This window comes from Gopherus flavomarginatus, chromosome 3 (assembly GCF_025201925.1).
Source record: "Gopherus flavomarginatus isolate rGopFla2 chromosome 3, rGopFla2.mat.asm, whole genome shotgun sequence".
NCBI lineage: Eukaryota > Metazoa > Chordata > Testudines > Testudinidae > Gopherus > Gopherus flavomarginatus.
Window position 1 is genome coordinate 135,862,837 of NC_066619.1, and position 20,565 is coordinate 135,883,401.

General features: G+C 52.5%; 1 protein-coding gene and 2 long non-coding RNA genes across 3 annotated transcripts in view; 2 read left to right on the top strand and 1 right to left on the bottom strand.

Moving 5' to 3' along the window:
- The window catches only part of LOC127048498 (uncharacterized), a 288,020-nt gene that overhangs the window by 1,740 nt on the left and 265,715 nt on the right, over positions 1–20,565 (top strand). The window lies entirely within an intron of this gene.
- On the top strand, positions 2–19,433 carry SPINK4 (serine peptidase inhibitor Kazal type 4). Its single transcript, XM_050948365.1, has 4 exons — positions 2–5,664; positions 16,866–16,900; positions 17,436–17,548; positions 19,249–19,433. Exons 1-4 carry the CDS (start codon positions 5,583–5,585, stop codon positions 19,292–19,294), a joined length of 276 nt encoding a protein of 91 aa, XP_050804322.1. The 5' UTR covers positions 2–5,582; the 3' UTR covers positions 19,295–19,433.
- On the bottom strand, positions 11,482–14,062 carry LOC127048491 (uncharacterized). Its single transcript, XR_007773685.1, has 2 exons — positions 13,966–14,062; positions 11,482–12,916 (listed from the first exon to the last, which is right to left on the bottom strand). It is a non-coding gene; the product is annotated as an uncharacterized LOC127048491 (long non-coding RNA).

Here is a 20,565-nt window from a genome sequence, read left to right on the forward strand (position 1 = left end):
TATTCACCCTCCAGGCCTTCTGTCCACAGTCCGATGTAGTGCTGGCTTGCAGGAGCTCACTCGACAGATCCTCCTGTCCTCTTCTTTCTCCCCTGTATCATGGTCAGGGGTTCCCTGGGTGTGGAGGGGGAATCCCTCAAGGCCACAACAGCAGCAGGTACAGAGTGGGTCTGAGTGCAGGGCAATGGACCCTGAAGAGAGGTGATAACCTAGAGAAGGGCTGGCAGTTGGGGCTCTTCCTGGAAACTGTGGGGAGCTGAGAACACACAGGCCTGCGAGTCCACAACAGCTTGGGAACAGCGGGGAGATGTATAGCCCTCTCCTTAAGAGCGACCTGGTGGAGCTGTGCAGAGAGAGGGCTGCCACTGGAAAGCTCACTAAAGCTCAGCTGATGGCCCAGCTGGAGGAGGAGGATCGCGGGGAGGAGCTGACCCCTGCCTCAGAGGGAAGCAGCCCGGCAGATGCAGCGCTGGCACCGGTGTCTGTCCCGGCTGGGAGGGGTCAGACTGCAGCTGAGAACACTCCGAGGCCCCTCCTATGGCTAGGGGAGGGGCTGGAAGCAGCCCCCAATGAACCCTGGGGGCACCGTGACCCCCCACGGCCAGCAGGGGATCCTCACGGCGGAGCTCCCCATCGCTGGAATGGGAGAGGGATAAGAAACTGACAGAGCTGGAGCTGGAGGATCGGGAGAAACAGCTGTAGCCTGAACTGAAGTTGGTGAGGCTGAGGAGCAGCAAGCCCCCGGCTGCAGTGAGTGAGGGGGAACCCAGGACTGCATGGAACTTTGATAAGGGCATCCTGTCCCAGTTTAAGGAAGGGGAGGACGTAGATGAACTCCTGATTGCATTTGAGAAGGCCTGTGGGCTGCACAGGGTTGACCCTGCAGACAGGCTCTGGTTTCTCACCCCTTACTGGACCCCAAAGCCATGGGGATGCACAGCCAAATGGAAGGGGTGGAGGCAGGGGACTATGAACTGTGCAAAAAGGCCCAGCTACACAAGTTTGGGATGACTCCCGAGGTGTACCAGAAAAAGTTCCAGAGTCAGCGTAAAACCCCTGAGGACACATCTGGAACTGATCCTCCGAATGGAAGGATATGTCCACAAGTGGGCAGATGGGGGGCCCCAGACTAAGGAGACATGGTTAAACTGATCGTACTGGAGCACCTGTATGAACACTGTGCATCCGACTTGAGGATATGGTTGGGGGAGAAAAGCCAGTTTGTGGACAGCTGGTCGGGGTGGAACGGAGGAATCCCAGAAGAATAAGCCTACCATGGTGCAGAGAGTCACCCTGGGACCCCCCAAAGGGGGAACGTGGAGAACTCCCTCAAGGGGAACAACTGATATCAGAACAAAATGACCGGCTCGAGGGGACCAACGGAACGTGAATTGTTATTACTGTGACCAGAGAGGCCACATACGGATCGAGTGCCCCAAGCTCAAGGACAGACTACGCAAATTGAACCATGACAGGGTTAACTGGGTAGGGATCCAGCCGGAGGAGGGGCAGGCTTCCCAGGCAGGGGGGGTCTGGCAGCGTACCACCTGCTAGGAGGGAGGAGTTTCCCAGACCAGCTCCTCTGGGGGGCTGGATGCTCCAGACCCAAGGTTCTCAGTTTATCGGGTGGGGACAGGGTGGTCCCTGTGGAGCAAGTGCCTTGTTCCCCTGAAGGTGGATGGGAGGAAGGTCAATGGATACTGGGACATGGGCGCTGAGGTGACACTGGCATGGCCTGAGGTAGTGGCCCCAGATCAGGTGGCTCCTGATACCTACCTGACCGTGACGGGTGTGGGTGGGACCCCATTCAAGGTGCCTGTGGTGAGGGTACATCTGAAATGAGGGGCCAAGAAGGGCCCCAAGGATGTGGGGGTGCACCATCATTTGCCCACAGAGGTGTTGGGGGGACTTAGAGAATTGGCCAAGCAATCCCCAGAACTCCCTACTCCTGACCCTGAGCTGGCGAGGGGCACTATGCCCTAACATTGGGTAGTATATCTCACCGGACCCGCGGACCCTACCCTGGTGGGGAGGGAGTGCCCCAGGACAAGGGAGGGGTGGTGGCTTCAGACCCAGCCGGTGACAGGGAGCAGGTGCCCATTCCTTCCCCAGCCGCTGAGTTCCAGGCCAAGTTGCAAAAAGATCCCTCCCTGCAGAAGCTAAGGGACCTGGCTGACCCCAGTGTGGCACAGGCCCTGGGGAAGGGTTGCCAGGAGAGGTTCCTGTGGGAGAAGGGATTCCTGTACCAAGAATAGGCTCCCCAAGGGAAGTGGAGTCATGGGGAAGCAGGAGGCAGCTGGTGGTCCTCCAGAAGTTTCGCCACAAGCTACTGTACCTGCCCCATGACATCCCTCTTGCAGGGCACCAGGGAATCCGGCGCACCAGGCAGAGGCTGCTACAGAACCTTTACTGGCCTGGGGTCTTTACCCATGTCCGACAGTACTGCCAAACCTGTGACCCCTGCCAGAGGGTGGGGAAGGCCCAGGACAAGGGGAAAGCAGCTTTGGGACCTTTGCCCATCATAGAGGAACCTTTTCAGATGATGGCTGTGGACATAGTGGGACCTCTCAGAAAGACAAGCCGATTGACAACATTACCCCAACGCAGTGGCCTTGTCTTCTATCGAAGCAGACTCCCTGGCGAATGCGCTGCTGACCATTTTCAGCCGAGTAGGGTTCCCTAAGGAAGTCTTGACAGACCAGGGATCCAACATCATGTCGTCCCTGCTCCAGTGCTTGTGGGAGAAATGTGGGGTCTGGTACAACTGGGCCTCAGCGTATCACCCCAGTCCAACGGGCTGGTGGAAAGGTTCAGTGGAGCTCTAGGGATGATGCTGAAAACCTTTATGAACCAGCACCCGCAGGACTGGGACAAGTACTTACCTCACCTGCAGTTTGTGTACAGGGAAGTGCCCCAGGAAGCTACCGGGTTTTCGCCTTTCGAACTGTTATATGGAAGGATAAGGGGGCCCCTTGACCTGATGAGAGACGAATGAGAGGGGAAGGCCACTCCCAATGGAGAATCAGTGGTGGAATATGTCTTGGCCTTCTGAGAGACTTGGTGAGCTCATGGGCCTGGGCCAGGGAGAATCTAGCCAGAACCCAGAGGAAACAGAAGGTTTGGTATGACTGCACAGTGTGGGCCTGTGCCTACGCCATCGGGGATCAGGTGATGGTTTTCATCCTTGTGAGAAAAAACAAATGACAAGCTCCCTGGGAAGGACCTTTCAAGGTTGTCAAGCAACTAAAAGAGGTAAACTATGTGACGGAGCTGTCTAACCTGGCACACCACCGCCGGGTGTACCATGTGAATATGATGAAGCCATATTATGATGTGGGGGAATGTGGAGTTGGCCGTGTGTGGAGTGGACATTGGGAGGAGCAGGAAGATGACCTTTTAGTAGATCTATTCCCTGAGACAAGAGCTGGCTCCTCCCTAGAAACAATTCCTTTCCCTGATCAGCTGACCCCTGCCCAGCAAGCTGAGATCACAGGAGTGCTGCATCTGTACCGACAGCTGATTTGCAACCAAACTGGACTCATTAATCTAACTGTCCACTGGGTGGAGACAGGATCACATCCTCCTGTAAGATGCTCACCCTTCTGAGTCACAGGGAAAACTGCTTAGGACCTGGAAAGAGAGGTCAGGGACATGCTGGCATTGGGGGTGATCCAGCCATCTTCCAGCCCTTGGGCCTCACTGGTGGTGCTGGTCCCCAAAAAGGACGGGTTGATCTGATACTGTGTGGACTATCGGAAGCTTAATGCCATCACCGTGTGTGATGTCTACCCCATGCCCAGGCCTGACGAGCTCCTAGACACGCTGGGAGGCACTCGGTACCTTACCACCATGGATCTTACAAAGGGCTATTGGCAAGTGCCAGGCTGAAATCTGCCTTTATCACCCCTCTGGGGCTCTATGAGTTTCTGACCCTGCCTTTTGGCCTCAAGGGAGCACCTGCCACTTTCCAGCACCTGGTGGATTAGCTACTGAGGGGGATGGAGAGTTTTGCTGTCGCGTACATTGATGACATCTGTGTCTTTAGCCAGACCTAGGAGGACCATGTGTCTCAGTTTAAGCAAGTGCTGGACCGACTCCAGGGGGCTGAGCTGACTATAAAAGCTGAGAAGTGCAAGGTGGGGATGGCTGAAGGATTTTACCTTGGCCATTGGGTGGGGAATGGCTGCCTAAAGCCAGAATTAGCCAAGGTGGAGGCGATGAGAGACTGGCCCGCTCCCCAAACCAAAAAGCAGGTCCAGGCCTTTATTGGGATGGCGGGGTACTATTGAAGATTCATGTCCTACTTTCCATCACTAGACTATGCAGGAAGGGGAAACCAGACAAGGCGGTCTGGACCAAGGAGTGTCAGGAGGCTCTCCGGGCGCTGAAGGAGGCTCCGGTCAGTGGCCCAGTTCTGGCAAACCCAGACTTTGACAAGCCCTTTATGGTGTTCACCAACACCTCAGACATGGGACTGGGGATGGTGTTGCAGGTTGATGAAAAGGGGGAGAAACACCCCATCATGTACTTGAGCAAGAAGTTGTTAGCTTGGGAGCAAAACTTTGTGGCCATAGAGAAGGCATGATATGGGCCCTTAAACTACTGCCATTTCTATTTGGGTGACACTTCACTGGGTACACTGACCACTCTCCCCTGCCCTGGCTACACCAGCTGAAAGGAGCCAACGCCAAGCTCCTGAGGTGGAGCCTGCTCCTGCAGGATTATGATATGGAGGTGGTCCATGGGAAGGGGAGTGTCAACGTGATAGCTGATGTGTTGCCCTGGAGAGGGGAGGCCGAACTTCCCCAGGTCACTGGTCAGAGTGACCCCGCTCAGTTCAGTCTTGAAGTGGGGAGAGATGTGATGGAATAGGGAGTAGGGGGTATTAACCTGGTAATGCTGCATGAGAGTTTTACTAGTTTACTGTCTGCATTAATACTGATGGTGCTGGGAAATAAGGGTCTGACTTCACTGAGGGATGATACCTGACAGCCAGCACCTAAAGGATGGTGGCTGCCCTTCGTAACCTGAGCCCAGGAGGGGGCTGGGGCCAGGTGACACCTCCTGCCCAGGAAACTGGACAAAGCCTGGAGGAGAGGCTGGAGGAGGCAGTAGGAAGGGGTTTCAGTTTGGAACTGGCTGGGGAGACGGGGTGGAGGAAGGCCCAGAACTTGGGTCTGGGCTCCCACCCCCCAAGATGGACCTAATTGAGGGGTCCTGTTTTCTGCAATTACAAGCTCTGTTTTAGACTTTGTTCCTGTCGTCTAATAAACCTTCTGTTTTATTGGCTGGCTGAGAGTTATGGTAAATCACAGGAAGTGGGGCTGCAGGGCTCTGACTCCCCCACACTCCATGACAGTAGGTACTCCACCTTTCTGAGAGGCAGTAGCTGTGTCAACTACCACGACCCTTGGTAAATCGTTCCAGTGGTTGATTACACACTGTTAAAAATGTACACTTCCTGGGCACAGCTGAGGAAACAGCACTGAGTTTAAATAAACACTGGACACATGGCTTTTCCCAGCTCCCCAGAGATAAGCACAAGGCCTTCCCTATAACAGGAGCTGTAAGTAGATCAGAGTATGCACAGCTGTGCTGGAATCACCATGACTGTCCGAATGCTGGGGGCCCTCACGGCTTTGTTCTTTCTCCTTGCTCAGTGTGGTAAGTCTGTTTCTGGTGTGGTGGACCACAGCCTGTAGGGGTGGAGCGTGGGCAGGGCCTGGGGGGGAGGAGGCTGAGTGGGGATGAGCCTTGAGGTGGAACAGGAGGCAGGGCCCCAGTCCAGGGTCTGAGTCCCCCACCCCCTGGGAGCTTCTGGCACTCATGCCCAGCCTCCACAAATGCAGGAATCACATGCCCATGTGGACCTTCCTGAAAGATTTGCATGTCGACAAGACTGGTCATTATGAACGGGCTAAGTGGGACGTACCATGCTCAAGGGCTAAAGGCGCACGGTCTCAGGAGGTCATACTGTGCCCAGAGGGGCCCTGTGGAGGGGCTGAGGAGGATGTACCAGCTTGGAAAAGAGATGACTAAAGGGGATATGATGGAGGTCTATAAAATCATGACTGGTGTGGAGAAAGTAGATAAGGAAGTGTTATTTACTCCTTCTCATAACACAAGAACTAGGGGTCACCCAATGAAACTAATAGGCAGCAGGTTTAAAACAAACAAAAAGAAGCATTTCTTCACACATCACACAGTCAACCTGTGGAACTCCTTGCCAGAGGATGTTGTGAAGGTCAAAACTATAATGGGGTACAAAAAAGAACTAGATACATTCATGGAGAATGGGTTCATCAATGGCTATTATCCAGAATGGGCAGGGATGATGTCCCCAGCCTCTGTTTGCCAGAAGCTGGGACTATGTGACGGGATGGATCACTTTGATGGTTATCTGTTCTGTTCATTCCCTCTGAGATACCTGGCATTGGCCACTGTCGGCAGACAGGACACTGGGCTAGGTGGACCTTTTGTCTGACCCAGTGTGGCCATTCTTATGTTCTTATCCTGCACAGGGGCCATGTGGATGGCCTGAGGGGGACATATCATGTGCAAGGGCTGTGCGGATGGGCTCCGTGGGATGTGCTGTGCCCCATGGCAATGAGAGATGCCTAGTGGGGCACACTGCACAGGGGCCATGTGGACAGGTTCGGTGGGCTGTACCCTGCTCGGAAGCTGTACTTTGTGCACTGTAGGGTGACCCCAGGGTTGCTCCTAGCAGGTCAGGCTTCTGCATCAGATGTAGTCTGACTGCAGAGTGTACTTTTCAGAGAGGTACACCCGACGTGTGCATTGTAAGATCCTTTAGTACTGAGGGGATCTGAAATAAGGTCCTGTACACAGCGCCACCTAGTGGTTAAAGAGTATCATACAGATTAGCATTCCTTTACTTCTCCCCTTTAAGTTCTACTTTTCTACCGACTTCAGTATTGACACTGTCTCCGCTGTCTTTGCAGAGAAGTAGGTAGCAGTCTAAGTGTCTCTGGGAGGATTGTCCTGTTTTTTAAATTACATAATCCAAATGCATAACAGCTTGGTCATTTGGCTGTCATTTGTTGCAACGACTGTCTGTAGTCGGTCTAGAATCCTTAAGTCCTGGTCCTTCTCTTCTTCTGCATCCACCTGTAGAGTTTGCTCTGATTGTTCTTTCTGAGGAACAAACTATAGATGTCAACAGTTTCTGTGGACCTCTCGATTGTTGGTCTCAATCACATACTATCTGGGCACTGAATTATTTTTCTTCACCACTTCCTTTTTCTCCACCATATAAATTTGTAGCGAATTTGGTCACCAGGTTCTAGACCCAGCAGCTCTTTTGCTGAGCGACATCTGTTGTAAAAGTGTTCGTAAGTTCTACTAGCCTTTTTATCCAATATGGCTACTGTCTTCATGGTTGGCCACATTGGAGATACAGTTCCAGCTTTGGAAAGGAATCTATTTCTGAGCTGTATTCTCACCCGGAGTTGTGCTGCACTATATCCAGTAGCTGCTATTGGTGTTGATCTTCAACTCAGAAGAGCAAGGAATAGATCTTCCTGCTGTAGGATTTTCTTGGCTGTCTATACAGCTCTCTCAGCCTCTCCATTCACTTGTGGGTAATGTGAGCTGATAGTAATAGGATCAAACTTGTATTTCATTCACAAGGACTTAAATTCTGCTGCAGCGAATTGTGGTCCATTGTCTGTCACTAGTTGTTCTGGAATACTGCCATGAGTAAAAGTGCACTTCATGCAGACACTGACTTTTGTTTTTGCTGCTGGGTGCTTTTGAAGAGGGGTGTGTGAGTGTGTGTTTGAGAGGAGGCTATTTCCAGCATATTTATACACTTCTTTCATATTCTAGTTATTGAATGTGTCTATCATTGCTATTTTACCAATGTAATCATTATTAAAATAGTAATGAATTGCATAATTACATTATAATGAATTACAGTATATTAAAAACATTGCACTCACCTACAAGCTGTCTTCACTAACGTCCCAGTTTAAAGCCATTACGTCTCACAGAGGCTTTCTGGATGAAACTGCCAGCAACACTGTGGCTTGTCGGTGCTCAGTACCAGGTTTACAATGGCACCAATGGTCTGTGGGGCCAGGCCCACACCCAGAAGGTTCCCCAGTGCCTGGACCATGGCCCTGCCTCCTACTTCATGCCCAAGGCTCTGCCCACGGCTCATTCCTCTCCGCCCCCTCTCCCCTGCTTTCTCCTCTCTTTCTCCCCTCCCCTGCATGTGAGGGCCTTGGGGGAGAAGAGGCCGAGCAGGGGACAGGGCCTCTGCATGGGGCATGGGCAGGGCTTCGGGGGGGAGAGTCCAAGTAGGGGTGGGGCCTTGGGAGTGGCACACTGGGTGGGGCCTTAGGGGGAAGAGGCTGAGCAGGGGCAGGGCCTTGAGGTGGAGCAGGGGTGGGTTCATGGCCCGGGAGCTGGGGCCCACAAAAATGAATCTGGCCCTGTGGGTGCTAAGCACCCCCTTTTTTTTTTTCAGTGGGTGTCTGAGTCCTGGAGCACCCACAGAGTTGGTGCCTATGGCATTTCAGTTTCTCAATAACACCATGAATGTTGTATCTTTCGAGTACCTTATTTCTATGTACCTGGACAAATATTCCCCACCAAGCAGGCAATGATGTCCTCTGAATTCACATAAGTCTGTAGCTAGTCTGGTAGGGGTATTTGTATACTGTCTGGTTCAGAATTGTCTCTTAACTTGATTTGTACTGGATCTCTTTTCAAAAGTCAATGACATCAAATCCCCGGTCAAATTCTTCCACTTTTCTCACTAGGTCTGTCATGGCTCCCATGCTGCGACCGAGAAGGTTGTTGGTCTTTGATCCTTTGATCACATGCAAGCTGAATCACAGCTTGTGTCTTTGTAAGTTGTTTCTGTGGTGAATTGACCCCTGCCGTTCAGTACAGCGCAGGGCTATTCAGAGCTGTGTGAGGTGACCTCTGCTCCTGGAGGGGTTGCAGGTGATTGTAAATCCCTTCTGAGAGGACTGTGACCTCTGCTCCTGAATCAGTTTTAAAGTCAATAGTCTTGCCATGAATACTCAATTTCACTGGCCAGACAGGTTCTGTGTTGTTACAAGTGATAGATCCCAGAAACAATGAATCTCTATTGTCCATAACTCCCTGAGTGCTTTGGTGCAGCAAAGAACTGCAAAATGTCCATATTTTGTGCATGTATCTCACCATGTGCCTCTGGCTGCACATGCACCATCTCCTCAGATACGACTTTTCAGCACCTTGTGCATGTAGGCTGGGATTTGTCCCTCCATGCCTGAGAGTTTTGTCTCCTGGCCTCAGGGTATTGTGATGATGACTTTTAACACTCAAGTAGCTATTTACAGCTTCTAAACTAGTTTCAGGATATCGCATTCCTGGGTGCAATCCAGTCTAGTGAGGGGTTGTCACCACCTGCCCTGTCATCGTGGGTTCCTTACAATGCTTTTCTGTTGTAGCTCCCAACCTGGGCTGCTCACAAATACCCAAACACCCTGCAGGTCACACCTGAGTGTCTGTGTATAGCTGCAGCCTGCAAGCCACACATCAATCACACTCTGGCTTCCACCAGCCTGGGTTACCACTTGAAGGGTGACCCCAACACACTCCCAGTCCCAGACTTTCTCCCAAAACGTGGGTTCTGCACTGTCTGGCCCTCTCCTAGACAGTTCAAATATTAGAGGTCCGTTGTCCCTAGAAGGGGTCAATGTACAATGACTTGCTACTTTAATTGGAGTTACCAAACAATTCAGTTTAACCACAATACTGTTTTAGTTTTGATTAAGACTAAAACAAGTTTATTTAACTACTAAGAGATTTGAAGTGAGTACAAGTGTAGGGTATTAAAGTTAGAAATGAGAAATAAAGATAAAATGCTTCTAGTGCTAAAACTTAACAAACTAGACTTGGTTCAAAGTAAAATTCTTACCACAAGTTCCCAGCAACAGGGCTGGCCAAATTCTCAAGTGAGGATCTGCCCCCAAAGGGCTGGTTCCTTTGTTGTATTAGGTGAGAGAGCAAGAGAGAGAGAGAAAGACCCTGAGGAGTTTTTTGCCCATCCCTTTTATAATCCGGTCACCCTTTGAAATGCTTTTCATGAGGGTCACCCCTAGATCAAGTTCCTTCCTGCTGTGAGCATGGAGATAAGGAGTCTCAAGGTAAAAGAGGTTCCATTTTGTTTGCTGAAATGCAGATCAATCAGTTCCTACTCCCCTTAACTGCCAAAGAACGGCCATGTGACTGGGGATGGCCCATCAACTTTGACATCTGGCTAGAGGCGTCAGCTTGTCCTTTGTCTTTGAGAAACTGGTTTGTTTACCCCCTCCCGAGACTTGTCTGGTAAACACACTTCAGTCATGATTTCAGCTTATGGTCATAACTTTACACATAATGTTGCTGCACAAATTTCGTTATGGTATTATTGATCAGTGAGTTGTTAAGCATACTGTGTACAAAGATTATTACAATGGTGTGTAGCCTGTTAATACAGGGTTGCATTCGGTCACACAGGTTTTTCTGCCCTTTATTCTGCTGTATGACTAGTTCAGACTGCTTTGCTATCTGTATAGCTGTGGCTAGGGTTAAATCTGTCTTCAGTTGTAGCTGCTAACCCAATAATCAGCTCGTCTCTGATATTTTCACATTCTGCAGTTCCAAAATAAGTTTTCAGTCAATGCATGCAGAGCTCTTATAAAACATTCAACGTTTCCCCTTGTTCTTGAATTCTCTGGTGGAAAAATGTGGAATGTGGAGTTAGAGTAACTTGGCTCTTGACACAAAGGAATAGGCAGGGATGGGGACAAGGAGCATCACACCAATGTGGCAGCAGAGGGTGCTGTGGAGGCATTTGGATTTCTCCTGGAGCTAAAGTTTGTAAAACCGCTATTAGCAGAGAGGGAGGGGAAGGGCCAGGGAGTGGGCCCTGAAACTTGTCCACTGAATTGTCCCCTGAAACTTGTGATTTGCAGGACCTACTGTAGGATGTATGGTAGGTCTCGAGCCCCATATGCAAGGGGAGATTGAGTCTTCTATGCCACTTGCCACGTGTGGCACAACAGGATTGCAGGAGTGTGAGGCAGGTGTCATGCCACTGAACTTAGCAGTAACTCAGTGTAGAACTGGGGTAATGTGGGGAATCAGGCCTGGAATGCTGTTTGTCAGCACCTAGTTGGGCTGTTTCTGTTGCTTAAGAACATAAGATACTGGGTCCATCTAGGCATTGTGTGAAGAAATACTTCCCTCTGTTTAAACCTGCTGCCTATTCATTTTATCTGGTGATTCCTAGTTCTTGTGTTATGTGAAGGGGTAAATAACACCCCCCTGTTCCCTTTCTCCACACCAGTCATTATTCTATTGACTTTTATCATACACCCTGCCCCAAGTCATCTCTTTTCTAAGCTGAACAGCCCCAGTCTTTTTAACCTCTCCTCCTACGGAAGCTGTTCCATGCCCTTAATAATTTTTGTTGCCACTCTCTGTACTTTTTTCAATTTTAATACATCTTTTTTGAGATGAGGTGACCAGAACAGCACACAGTATTCAAGATGTGGGTGTACCAGGGATTTATGAAGTAGCATTGTGATATTTAACGTCTCATTATCTATCCCTTTCCTAATAGTTCCCAACATTGTCAGCTGTTCTGACTCCCACTGCACACTGAGCAGATGTTTTCAATGCAGGGCTGTGAAGGTGCCCAGCACCTTTGAGACCAGGGAGGGAGACCCAGCACCAGCCTCAAGTCACTGGGCTCGCAGCCTAGCACAGAAGAGCAATTGCTGGTGGGGAGGATTCTGCTGAGAGCGGGTTTAAGGAGAGATCTAATGGCAAAGGGAGAGTGGGCCCAGGAATGGGAAGTCCTTACCTTTGTTTACTGGCTAGTTAGAACAAAGGTTAAAAAATGCAAGTGGCTATGTCTTCCCTTGGGCCTCGTATCTGTGCAGCTATTACTTGGCTCTGTGGTGGCCGTTATTATGTTAATCTAAGGAATGACTTGTGTATTATTTGAATCATACAATCATAGACTTTAAGGTCAGAAGGGACCATTATGATCACCTAGTTTGACCTCCTGCACAACGCAGGCCACAGAATCTCACCCACCCCTCCTATAACAAACCCCTAACCTGTGTCTGAGCTACTGAAGTCCTCAAATTGTGGTTTAAAGACTTCAAGGTGCAGAGAATCCTCCAACAAGTGACCCGTGCCCCACGCTGCAGAGGAAGGCGAAAAACCTCCAGGGCCTCTGCCAATCTGCCCTGTAGGAAAATTCTTTCCCGACCCCAAAAATGGTGATCAACTAAACCCTGAGCATGTGGGCAAGACTCACCAGCCAGGATCCAGGAAAGAATTCTCTGTAGTAACTCAGATCCCATCCCATCCAACATCCTATCACAGACCATTGGGCATATTTACCGCTAGTAGTCAAAGACCAATCTCATCATATCATCCCCTCCATAAGCTTATCAAGCTTAGTCCTGAAGCCAGATACATCTTTTGCCTCCACTACTCCCCTTGGAAGGCTGTTCCAGAACTTCACTCTTCTGATGGTTAGAAATCTTCGTCTAATTTCAAATCTAAACCTCCTCATGGCCATTTTATATCCCATGATGCCAGTGGTGCCCATGATGTGCTTGGCGCTTTCCAAACCCACTGGCTCTGAGGAGCTCACAGTCTATGGGCAGGCAGGCAGGGAGGCCAAGGTTACAAGACAGGGAACAGCAGTCGGCAGTGTAGGTACAAGCCTGCTGTACCATCGTGGGAGCTCCAGCAGGAAGGCTGTGGGATGGAGTCTGAGCCATGAGCTGATCCAGAACCAAACTGGAACCGGAGAATCCATCCAAACCAGTATTTTTCTCCACGATCTGGACCCGAACCTGACCCATACTTTCGTCCTGCCTCCTGAACTGGAATGGAACTGAAACAAGTTAGGGTTACTGGTTAAAACAAAGGTTCAGCATTTTTTAGGCTCAGTATTTTTAAAAACTACAGTGATGTTATTCGCCTTATAAAACCAGCCAACAGAATAACAAATGGGCCTGGGATTGCTACCAGACAGGCCCAGCCTGGCCTAGTGAGACAATTCTGAGGACGGGGAAGGCCAGCTTAGAAGAGTAAGAGGGAAGGGAAGTTTGGGAACCACCTGCATGAGGTACCACATGGGGCAGCAGGGGCCCCATAGACAGAGGGACCATCTCAGAGGCTCTCCCCAGGGAGAGAAGAGGTGGGCTGCTCCCTGACCCCTTCAAGCTCAAGGACAGAGCTGAAGGCTGCCCAGCCCTTCTCCCTTTAGCCCCCTGCCCCTAACCCTTTGGCAGATCCTCCCTCCAAATGGCTCACACAAGGCAGAGCCACGTTCCAAACCCACTCCCCACTGGAGTGAGCTGGAGGTCTCTAAAGGTGTGGGACCGGGACTTGACCCTCCCTGAGGGGCGGAGGGGAGCCACACCGGCTCGCTACATGCGGTCGGGCCAGGCAGGTCCTGGGGCAGCAAACACAAAGGTCCAAAGTTCCGGCCCCAGGTTGGGGGCCGAACTACAATACAGAGTCAATGGGGGCCGCGCCCTAAGGCCGGGCGGGGCACCAAACGCAGAGTCACCAAGCTCAGACCCTTTTGGTTCAGGGCAGAGCAAACAAACAATCTAGAAGCCCAGGCCCTTGGGCAGGGCAGGGCAACAAGCAGTTTAGGGCTCAGGCCCTTCAGCAGAGGCTGAGCAAACAAACGGTCTGTTAGCACGGCCTCCTCAGGCCAGGGGGAGGGGGAACCTGCCACCCTTGAGAGGGTAGCAGGGGGACGCAGGCCCTCCCACCCCACTGAGTTCCAGCCGGGGCCCTAGTAGCGGCTGTCACCGCTGACGGTCAGTGGGGATCCGGACCGAAACACACTGACATGGGTTCAGGTTTGTCTGCAGCCTGACTGGGGTCGGCTGCCCCTGGGCTACGTCCAATTTCCCCCTCCGGGCCTACCTGGTCCATGGCGTCAGCCCCTGGGAAGTCCAGCAGCATGGGCTCCTCGCGGCCAGGGCTGGGTGGTAGGTCCGGCAGCTCCTCCGGGAAATCCGGCCAGGCTGGCTCCAGGGGTTCCTCGGGGTAACAGCAGGGACGGGGAAGCTCCGGCGGCTCCTCCCGGTAGCGGGCGCGGGGAAGCTCTAGCGGCTCCTCCTGGTAGCGGGCATGGGGAGGCTCTGGTGGCTCCTCCCAGTAGCGGCGCGGGGAAGCTCCGGCGGCTCCTCCCAGTACCAAGCGTGGGGAAGCTCCGGCGGCTCCTCCCGGTAGCGGGCGCGGGGAGGCTCCGGCGGCTCCTCCCGGTAGCGGGCGCGGGGAGGCTCCGGCGGCTCCTCCCGGTAGCGGGCACGGGGAGGCTCCGGCGGCTCCTCCCGGTAGCGGGCGCGGGGAGGCTCCGGCGGCTCCTCCCGGTAGCGGGCGCGGGGAGGCTTCGGCAGCTCCTCCCAGTAGCGAGCGCGGGGAAGCTCTGGCGGCTCCTCCCAGTATCGAGCACGGGGAGGCTTCGGCAGCTCCTCCCAGTAGCGAGCGCGGGGAAGCTCCAGCGGCTCCTCCCAGTAGCGGACGTGGGGAGGCTCTGGCGGCTCCTCCCAGTAGCGGACGTGGGGAGGCTCTGGCGGCTCCTCCCAGTAGTGGACGTGGGGAGGCTCCGGCGGCTCCTCCCGGTAGCGGGCGTGGGGAAGCTCTGGCGGCTCCTCCCAGTATCAAGCACGGGGAGGCTTCGGCAGCTCCTCCCAGTAGCGGGCGTGGGGAAGCTCTGGCGGCTCCTCCCAGTAGCGGACGTGGGGAGGCTCCGGCGGCTCCTTCCGGTAGCGGGCGCGGGGAAGCTCTGACGGCTCCTCCCGGTATCGAGCACGGGGAAGCTCCGGCGGCTCCTCCCAGTAGCGGGCGCGGGGAAGCTCTGACGGCTCCTCCCGGTATCGAGCACGGGGAAGCTCCGGCAGCTCCTCCCAGTAGCGGGTGTGGGGAGGCTCCGGCGGCTCCTCCCGGTAGCGGGCGCGGGGAAGCTCTGGCGGCTCCTCCCAGTAGCGGGCGCGGGGAGGCTCCGGCCAGTCAGGGCGACTGCCCTGGTTCCTAGCGGCTTCCCAGTCACGAGCTCCCTGCCGCAGGTCTGCTCCCGGCAGTGGCTGGGCCCCCACTGAGCTCTGACGTCCGGCTTTTGTGCTTCCGGGTTCCGCCTGACCCTCTGAGGGGCGGGCTCACCAATCCTTAGCCCCGCCCACTCAGGTGTCCAGTGGGGCACGCCCTCTCCTGGGCAGGAAGGGAGCCACACTGACTCACTACAAGGTCCCAGTCCCAACCCACTCCCACCTGCCCAGTGCACTGCCTGATCCCCACCCCACCCCGAGCAGGTCTTTCTCTTCCCCCACCTGGCTCGCGGTGGCAGGCTCAGATTAGAGCAAAGCTCAGTGGATATCGATCAATGGCTCCATGTCTAGTTGTCAGCCAGTATTAAGCGGAGTGCCCCAGGGGTCAGCCCTGGGGCCGGTTTTGTTCAACATCTTTATTAATGATCTGGATGATGGGTTTAATTGCACCCTCAGCAAGTTTGCGGATGACACTAAAATTGAGGGAGAAGTAGATGTGCTGGAGGGTAGGGATAGGGTCCATAGTGACCTAGAGAAAGTAGAGGATTGGGCCAAAAGAAATCTGATGAGGTTTGACAAGGACAAGTGCAGAGTCCTACACTTAGGAAGGAAGAATCCCATGCAGTGCTACAGGCTGGGGACTGGCTGGCTAAGTGGCAGTTCTGGAGAAAAGGACCTAGGCATTAAAGTGGATGAGAAGCTGGATATGAGTCAGCAGTGTGCCCTTGTTGCCAAGAAGGCCAATGGCATATTGGGCTGTATTAGTAGGAGCATTACCAGCAGATCGAGGGAAGTGATTATTCCCCTTTATTCAGCACTGGTGAGGCCACACCTGGAGTATTGTGTCCAGTTTTGGTCCCCCCCACTACAGAAACAATGTGGACAAATTGGAGATAGTCCAGTGGAGGGCAACAATAATGATCAGGGGGTTGGGGCACATGACTTACGAGGAGAGGCTGAGGGAATTGGGCTTACTTAGTCTGCAGAAGAGAAGAGTAAGGGGGGATTTGATAGAAGGGGGGCTCCAAAACGGATGGAGCTCAGCTGTTCTCAGTGGTGGCAGATGACAGAACAAGGAGCAATGGCCTCAAGTTGCAGTGGGGGAGGTTTAGGTTGGATATTAGGAAACACTATTTCACTAGAAGGGTGGTGAAGCCTAGAATGGGGGTTTCCTAGGGAGGTGGTAGAATCTCCATCCTTAGAGGTTTTTAAGGTCCAACTTGATGAAGCCCTGGCTGGGATGATTTAGTTGAGAATTGGTCCTGCTTTGAGCAGGGGGTTGGACTAGATACCTCCTGAGGGCCCTTCCAGCCCTGATAGTCTATGATTCTGTCTGGGAGGCAGCCGTGTATTCTTCTGCGGCAGTGACAGCTCTCCACCCTGGGGGGCGCTGCTGGCCCTGCCCTATGGCCTCGGTGAGCAGAGCACTGAGCAGCAGAGAGAGAGAATGGAGGGTCGGGGGAGGGGAGCGGGAATGAATTTACTTCTCCTAAGATTGAAAGTTGATTGGAACCAGTAACCGAAGGGTTAATTGTTGTGTGTGGCTTGGAGCAGAACCGAACCCGAACACGTGGAATGTGGCTGAGGCGGGCGGACTCACTGGGTTGAGGCTCACGCTCGGCTCTGAGGCATGGCTAGCTTCCCCCTCCCTCAGCCCCCTAGCAGGGCTATCTCCCCTGTGCCTGGCCTGCCCCTGCCCTCAGAGCGAGACCGGCCTGTCCATTACACTGGTGTCACTCCTGCTCTTGGGTTTCATGGGGTTCCTTTCCCTTTCAGGGGCAGGGGCTCAGGAAGGAGGGGTTCCAAGAGTGGTGAGTAGGATCCTGCTGTTCTCTTCTGCCTTGTTCATGTATGGGCCAAGCTCTAGCCAACGCAGGGCATTGGCTAGACAGAGTGCACAGGGGCCCTCTGTAACTGGGGCAGTGGGGAAAACAAGGGCTGCTAGCGCTGCCAGCCCTAGAGGACCTCCTTGCCACTGTGGGCAAAGCTGAAAGCACAAGAAGACACAAGCGAGAGGGTTCAGGAAGGGAGGAGGGTTCCCTGTCCAGGCTGCCCCAACGATTCAGTTCATACAGCCCCTGCCCTGCCACCACCATTCACTTTTCCCACTGCAGACACAGTTCGTGCTGCCCACCCCCCAATTAGTTCCAGGTCCCTGCTGATGCAGGACCCCCTGCCGGAGCTCAGTCACTCGGCCATCCCAGGGAATCCACACAGGGATCGAGAATAATTCTACCCCACATCCCTGGCACAGTGGAAGTTGTCACCGGCACAGGGGCTCCCTGGTTGCTGCAACAGTAACACTGCAGGAATTAGATCACTGTTGTTCGGCTTCTGTCTTTCCAGCCGGCATGTGAGCACGCTGCCCTGGCACCAGCGTGCCCCTTGAATTACAGCCCTGTCTGTGGGACTGATGGCAACAGCTACAGCAATGAGTGCATGCTCTGCGAGAGCCGAAGGTAAGGTCGCCCTGGCTATTGCTCACGCACGCACGGCTGAGTGCTGAGAGAGCTTTGCCTAGGGTGACAGCACAGAGCAGGGAGGGGAAGGAGGCAGGGTTCTCGGGCTGTTCCAGCCCAACCTAAAGGCAAACAGTGATGTTCCCGAGTGGCTCCTGAGTCGGGGGCCTCTCTGGCACATGGGCAGCTTCATCTCTTGGTGGTAGATTGTGACTCAGGTAAAACCCCATCTTTGTACCCTGAATCCAGGCTGCCGGGTCCCAGGGCTGCCCAGAGGATTCAGGGGGCCTGGGGTCTTCGGTGGTGGGGAGCCCCCCACTGCTGAATTGCCGCCGAAGACCCGGCACTTCGGCGGCAAGTCCCAGAGTGGAAGGACCCCCCTGTCGCCGAATTGCCATGGAAGACCCAGAGCGGAAGAAGCTCTTGGGGCCCAGGCCCCGTGAGAGTTTTCCGGGGCCCCTGGAGCAAGTGAAGGACCCCGCTCCAGGGGCCTCAAGAAACTCTCGTGGGGGCCTGGGGCAAATTGCCCAACTTGCCCCCCCCCCCGGGCAGTCCTGCAGGATCCAGCAACATAGGATCCAGTGGGGCTACTCCCTCCCTTTCTCCCCCACCGGGGGAGTGGCTCCAGCCCTCTCTCACTTGTCCAAGTATCTGAGCTAGGCCAGCAGTGAGGGGGTAATCACTTTGTGCAGGTAACGGGAGCATCAGTGGGGAGTCTGGGTCCCAGCAGCTCCTGGGGCAAGGCAGTTGGCATGCTGCCTCTCACTCCGGGCCATGCCCAGAATCATTCTAGCCCCTTTTGGGTACTGTAGTGTTCTAGCCCATTGCAATGACACACCGAGAGCTGATGTAATGCTGCGCATGTGAGGAAGCAACAACATAACACAACACACTGACTCTGCGAGTTAATCCAGGGCTCTTGCTGAATCCAGCCAGATCAGATGGGCAGGACTCTAGAAAATCAGAATGGCCCCAAAATGAGAAAGAAGGAGGAGACTTCTCAACTGGCCCCAATTGCATTGTACTTTTCTGACTGAATTAAGGAAAAACTCTTGGGCTGGATTTTTAAACAAATTAGCAAAATACACAAGGTGCCTTGCCCTTTGCAGTTACCACAATCGGACGCCTTGTCAGTCAGACATTGGCTCACAGTTAGAGGTTGCACCTCGTCTGCCTGATAGAGGCTGTTCACCAGGAGGGAAATTGTGCTTTCTGAAATGGTCAAGTTGCCAGAATGTTTTCAGAGCGGAGTGAGTCCCACTGCAGTTTCCTTGTATTTTCCACTCCAATACTTTACGATGGTCTCACTGGGCAAAATTCTGCCCTGTTTTACATTCCATGGAAGCCAATAGCAAACAGACTTGGTTTCACCAGTTTTGAACAGGATGTCAGCAATTTGACTGATTTTTATGTAATTAAACACACAAAAAGCACCATTGTATGCTTAATTTGTACATTAAATTAGCATTAACTTCAAATTGGATAATTGTACATACAAATAACCAATTATGCATATAACTCGCTACTATGCTAATTCTGTATGCAGTTTAGATGTGTAATAATGCACACATTTTGAATGGAAAATTGAACACCTGTTTTTAAAAAATCGACCCTTTTTCTATTTGGCTAGACAAAAATCCTAAATGTCACCTAAGGAATAATTTCTAAAACTCTTATTTTCTTATTTTCTGGTATTCTAGAATAACCAGGCAAGATATCCAGATTGTGAAGAATGAAATATGTTAATATTTGGAGCCCTCCAGGACACATTATGAACCACAAGAAAGCTCTGTAATCGATGCTCTACTCTCTAAGTTGATTCAAAAGAACATATAATGATCATTTCAGTTTGTTATTCTGAATAATAAAATTAGTATAGGAAGCATTCACAAGAAGCATTTTTATTTAATTTTAAGTACTGAGAAGACACACATGATCTCCCCAAGAATAGGGTGATCAGATAGAAAGTGTGAAAAATTAGGACGAGGGTGGGGTGAGGTGGGGAGGTAATAGGAGCCCATATTTTAAAAAGCCCAAAATATCGGTACTGTCCCTATAAAATCTGGACATCTGGTCACCCTACTCAAGAAGAATAATTAAAGTAAGGTCTTGTCTCGGATTCATGGTGTGGATCTCTTACCCATCATATGAATTGTTCCCATGTTCTGTTGCTAAGAGGGCCACACGTGGAACTAGCACAGACTATAGAAGGCTTTGAGATCCAAGCATGGACGGCACTATAGAAATGCCAGTTCTTGTCCCATGGAACGCAGTATAGTTCTGCAGTGTGTCAAAGAGAGAGGAATGCCAGTAAGAGTGTGAAAGGAGAATTTGGCCTTAAGTGGGCTTTTTTCCTTTTGCTAGGGGCCATCCCCCATTGGTGCAAATTATATATAGTAACCAGGGCAGGCTCCAGGGGCTTTGCCGCCCCAAGCAGCTCCCCCACTAAAAGCCGCAATCACGATCGGCGGCATTTCAGCGGGAGATCCTTCGCTCCGACCGGGAATGAGGGACCCTCCGCTGAACTGCCGCCGAATAGCTGGACCTGCCTCCCCTCTCCTGAGTGGCCGCTCCAAGCACCTGCTTGCTAAGCTGGTGCCTGGAGCCGGCCCTGATAGTAACAATACTTTGTAGGTAATTAAGCACCTTTCAGCCAAGGCTCTCCAACTGCTTTACAAACATCAATAGACCCCCACGACACCCCAAGAGGTAAGGATCACCATTTGACAGCTGGTGACAAGGAGAGGGCAATTGACAAGCGCCAAGTAGCACATCAAGTCAGAGGGAGAGCCAGGAACAAAGGCCAGAACCCCCTGATTCCCTGTCCTCTGCTCAAAGCACGAGGGAACACCGCATTCCCAAAGTGAAACGACTCCCCCCCAGCAGCTTGGGCACTGAAGTGTTCCTGCAATCGCTCTCGCTTGCTGTTGAGAGGTTGCAGAATAAAATGATACATTTACAATGGAGATGGGCCCAAGCATCAAATTTCACCTTGAGTCAGCATTGAGATTTGTATG

Coding starts and splice junctions, on each gene's coding strand:
- SPINK4 (XM_050948365.1), top strand. CDS start 5,583: ATGCACAGCTGTGCTGGAATCACCATGACTGTCCGAATGCTGGGGGCC. Junction 5,665..16,865: donor CTTTCTCCTTGCTCAGTGTG/GTAAGTCTGTTT, acceptor TTTCCCTTTCAG/GGGCAGGGGCTCAGGAAGGA. Junction 16,901..17,435: donor AAGGAGGGGTTCCAAGAGTG/GTGAGTAGGATC, acceptor CTGTCTTTCCAG/CCGGCATGTGAGCACGCTGC.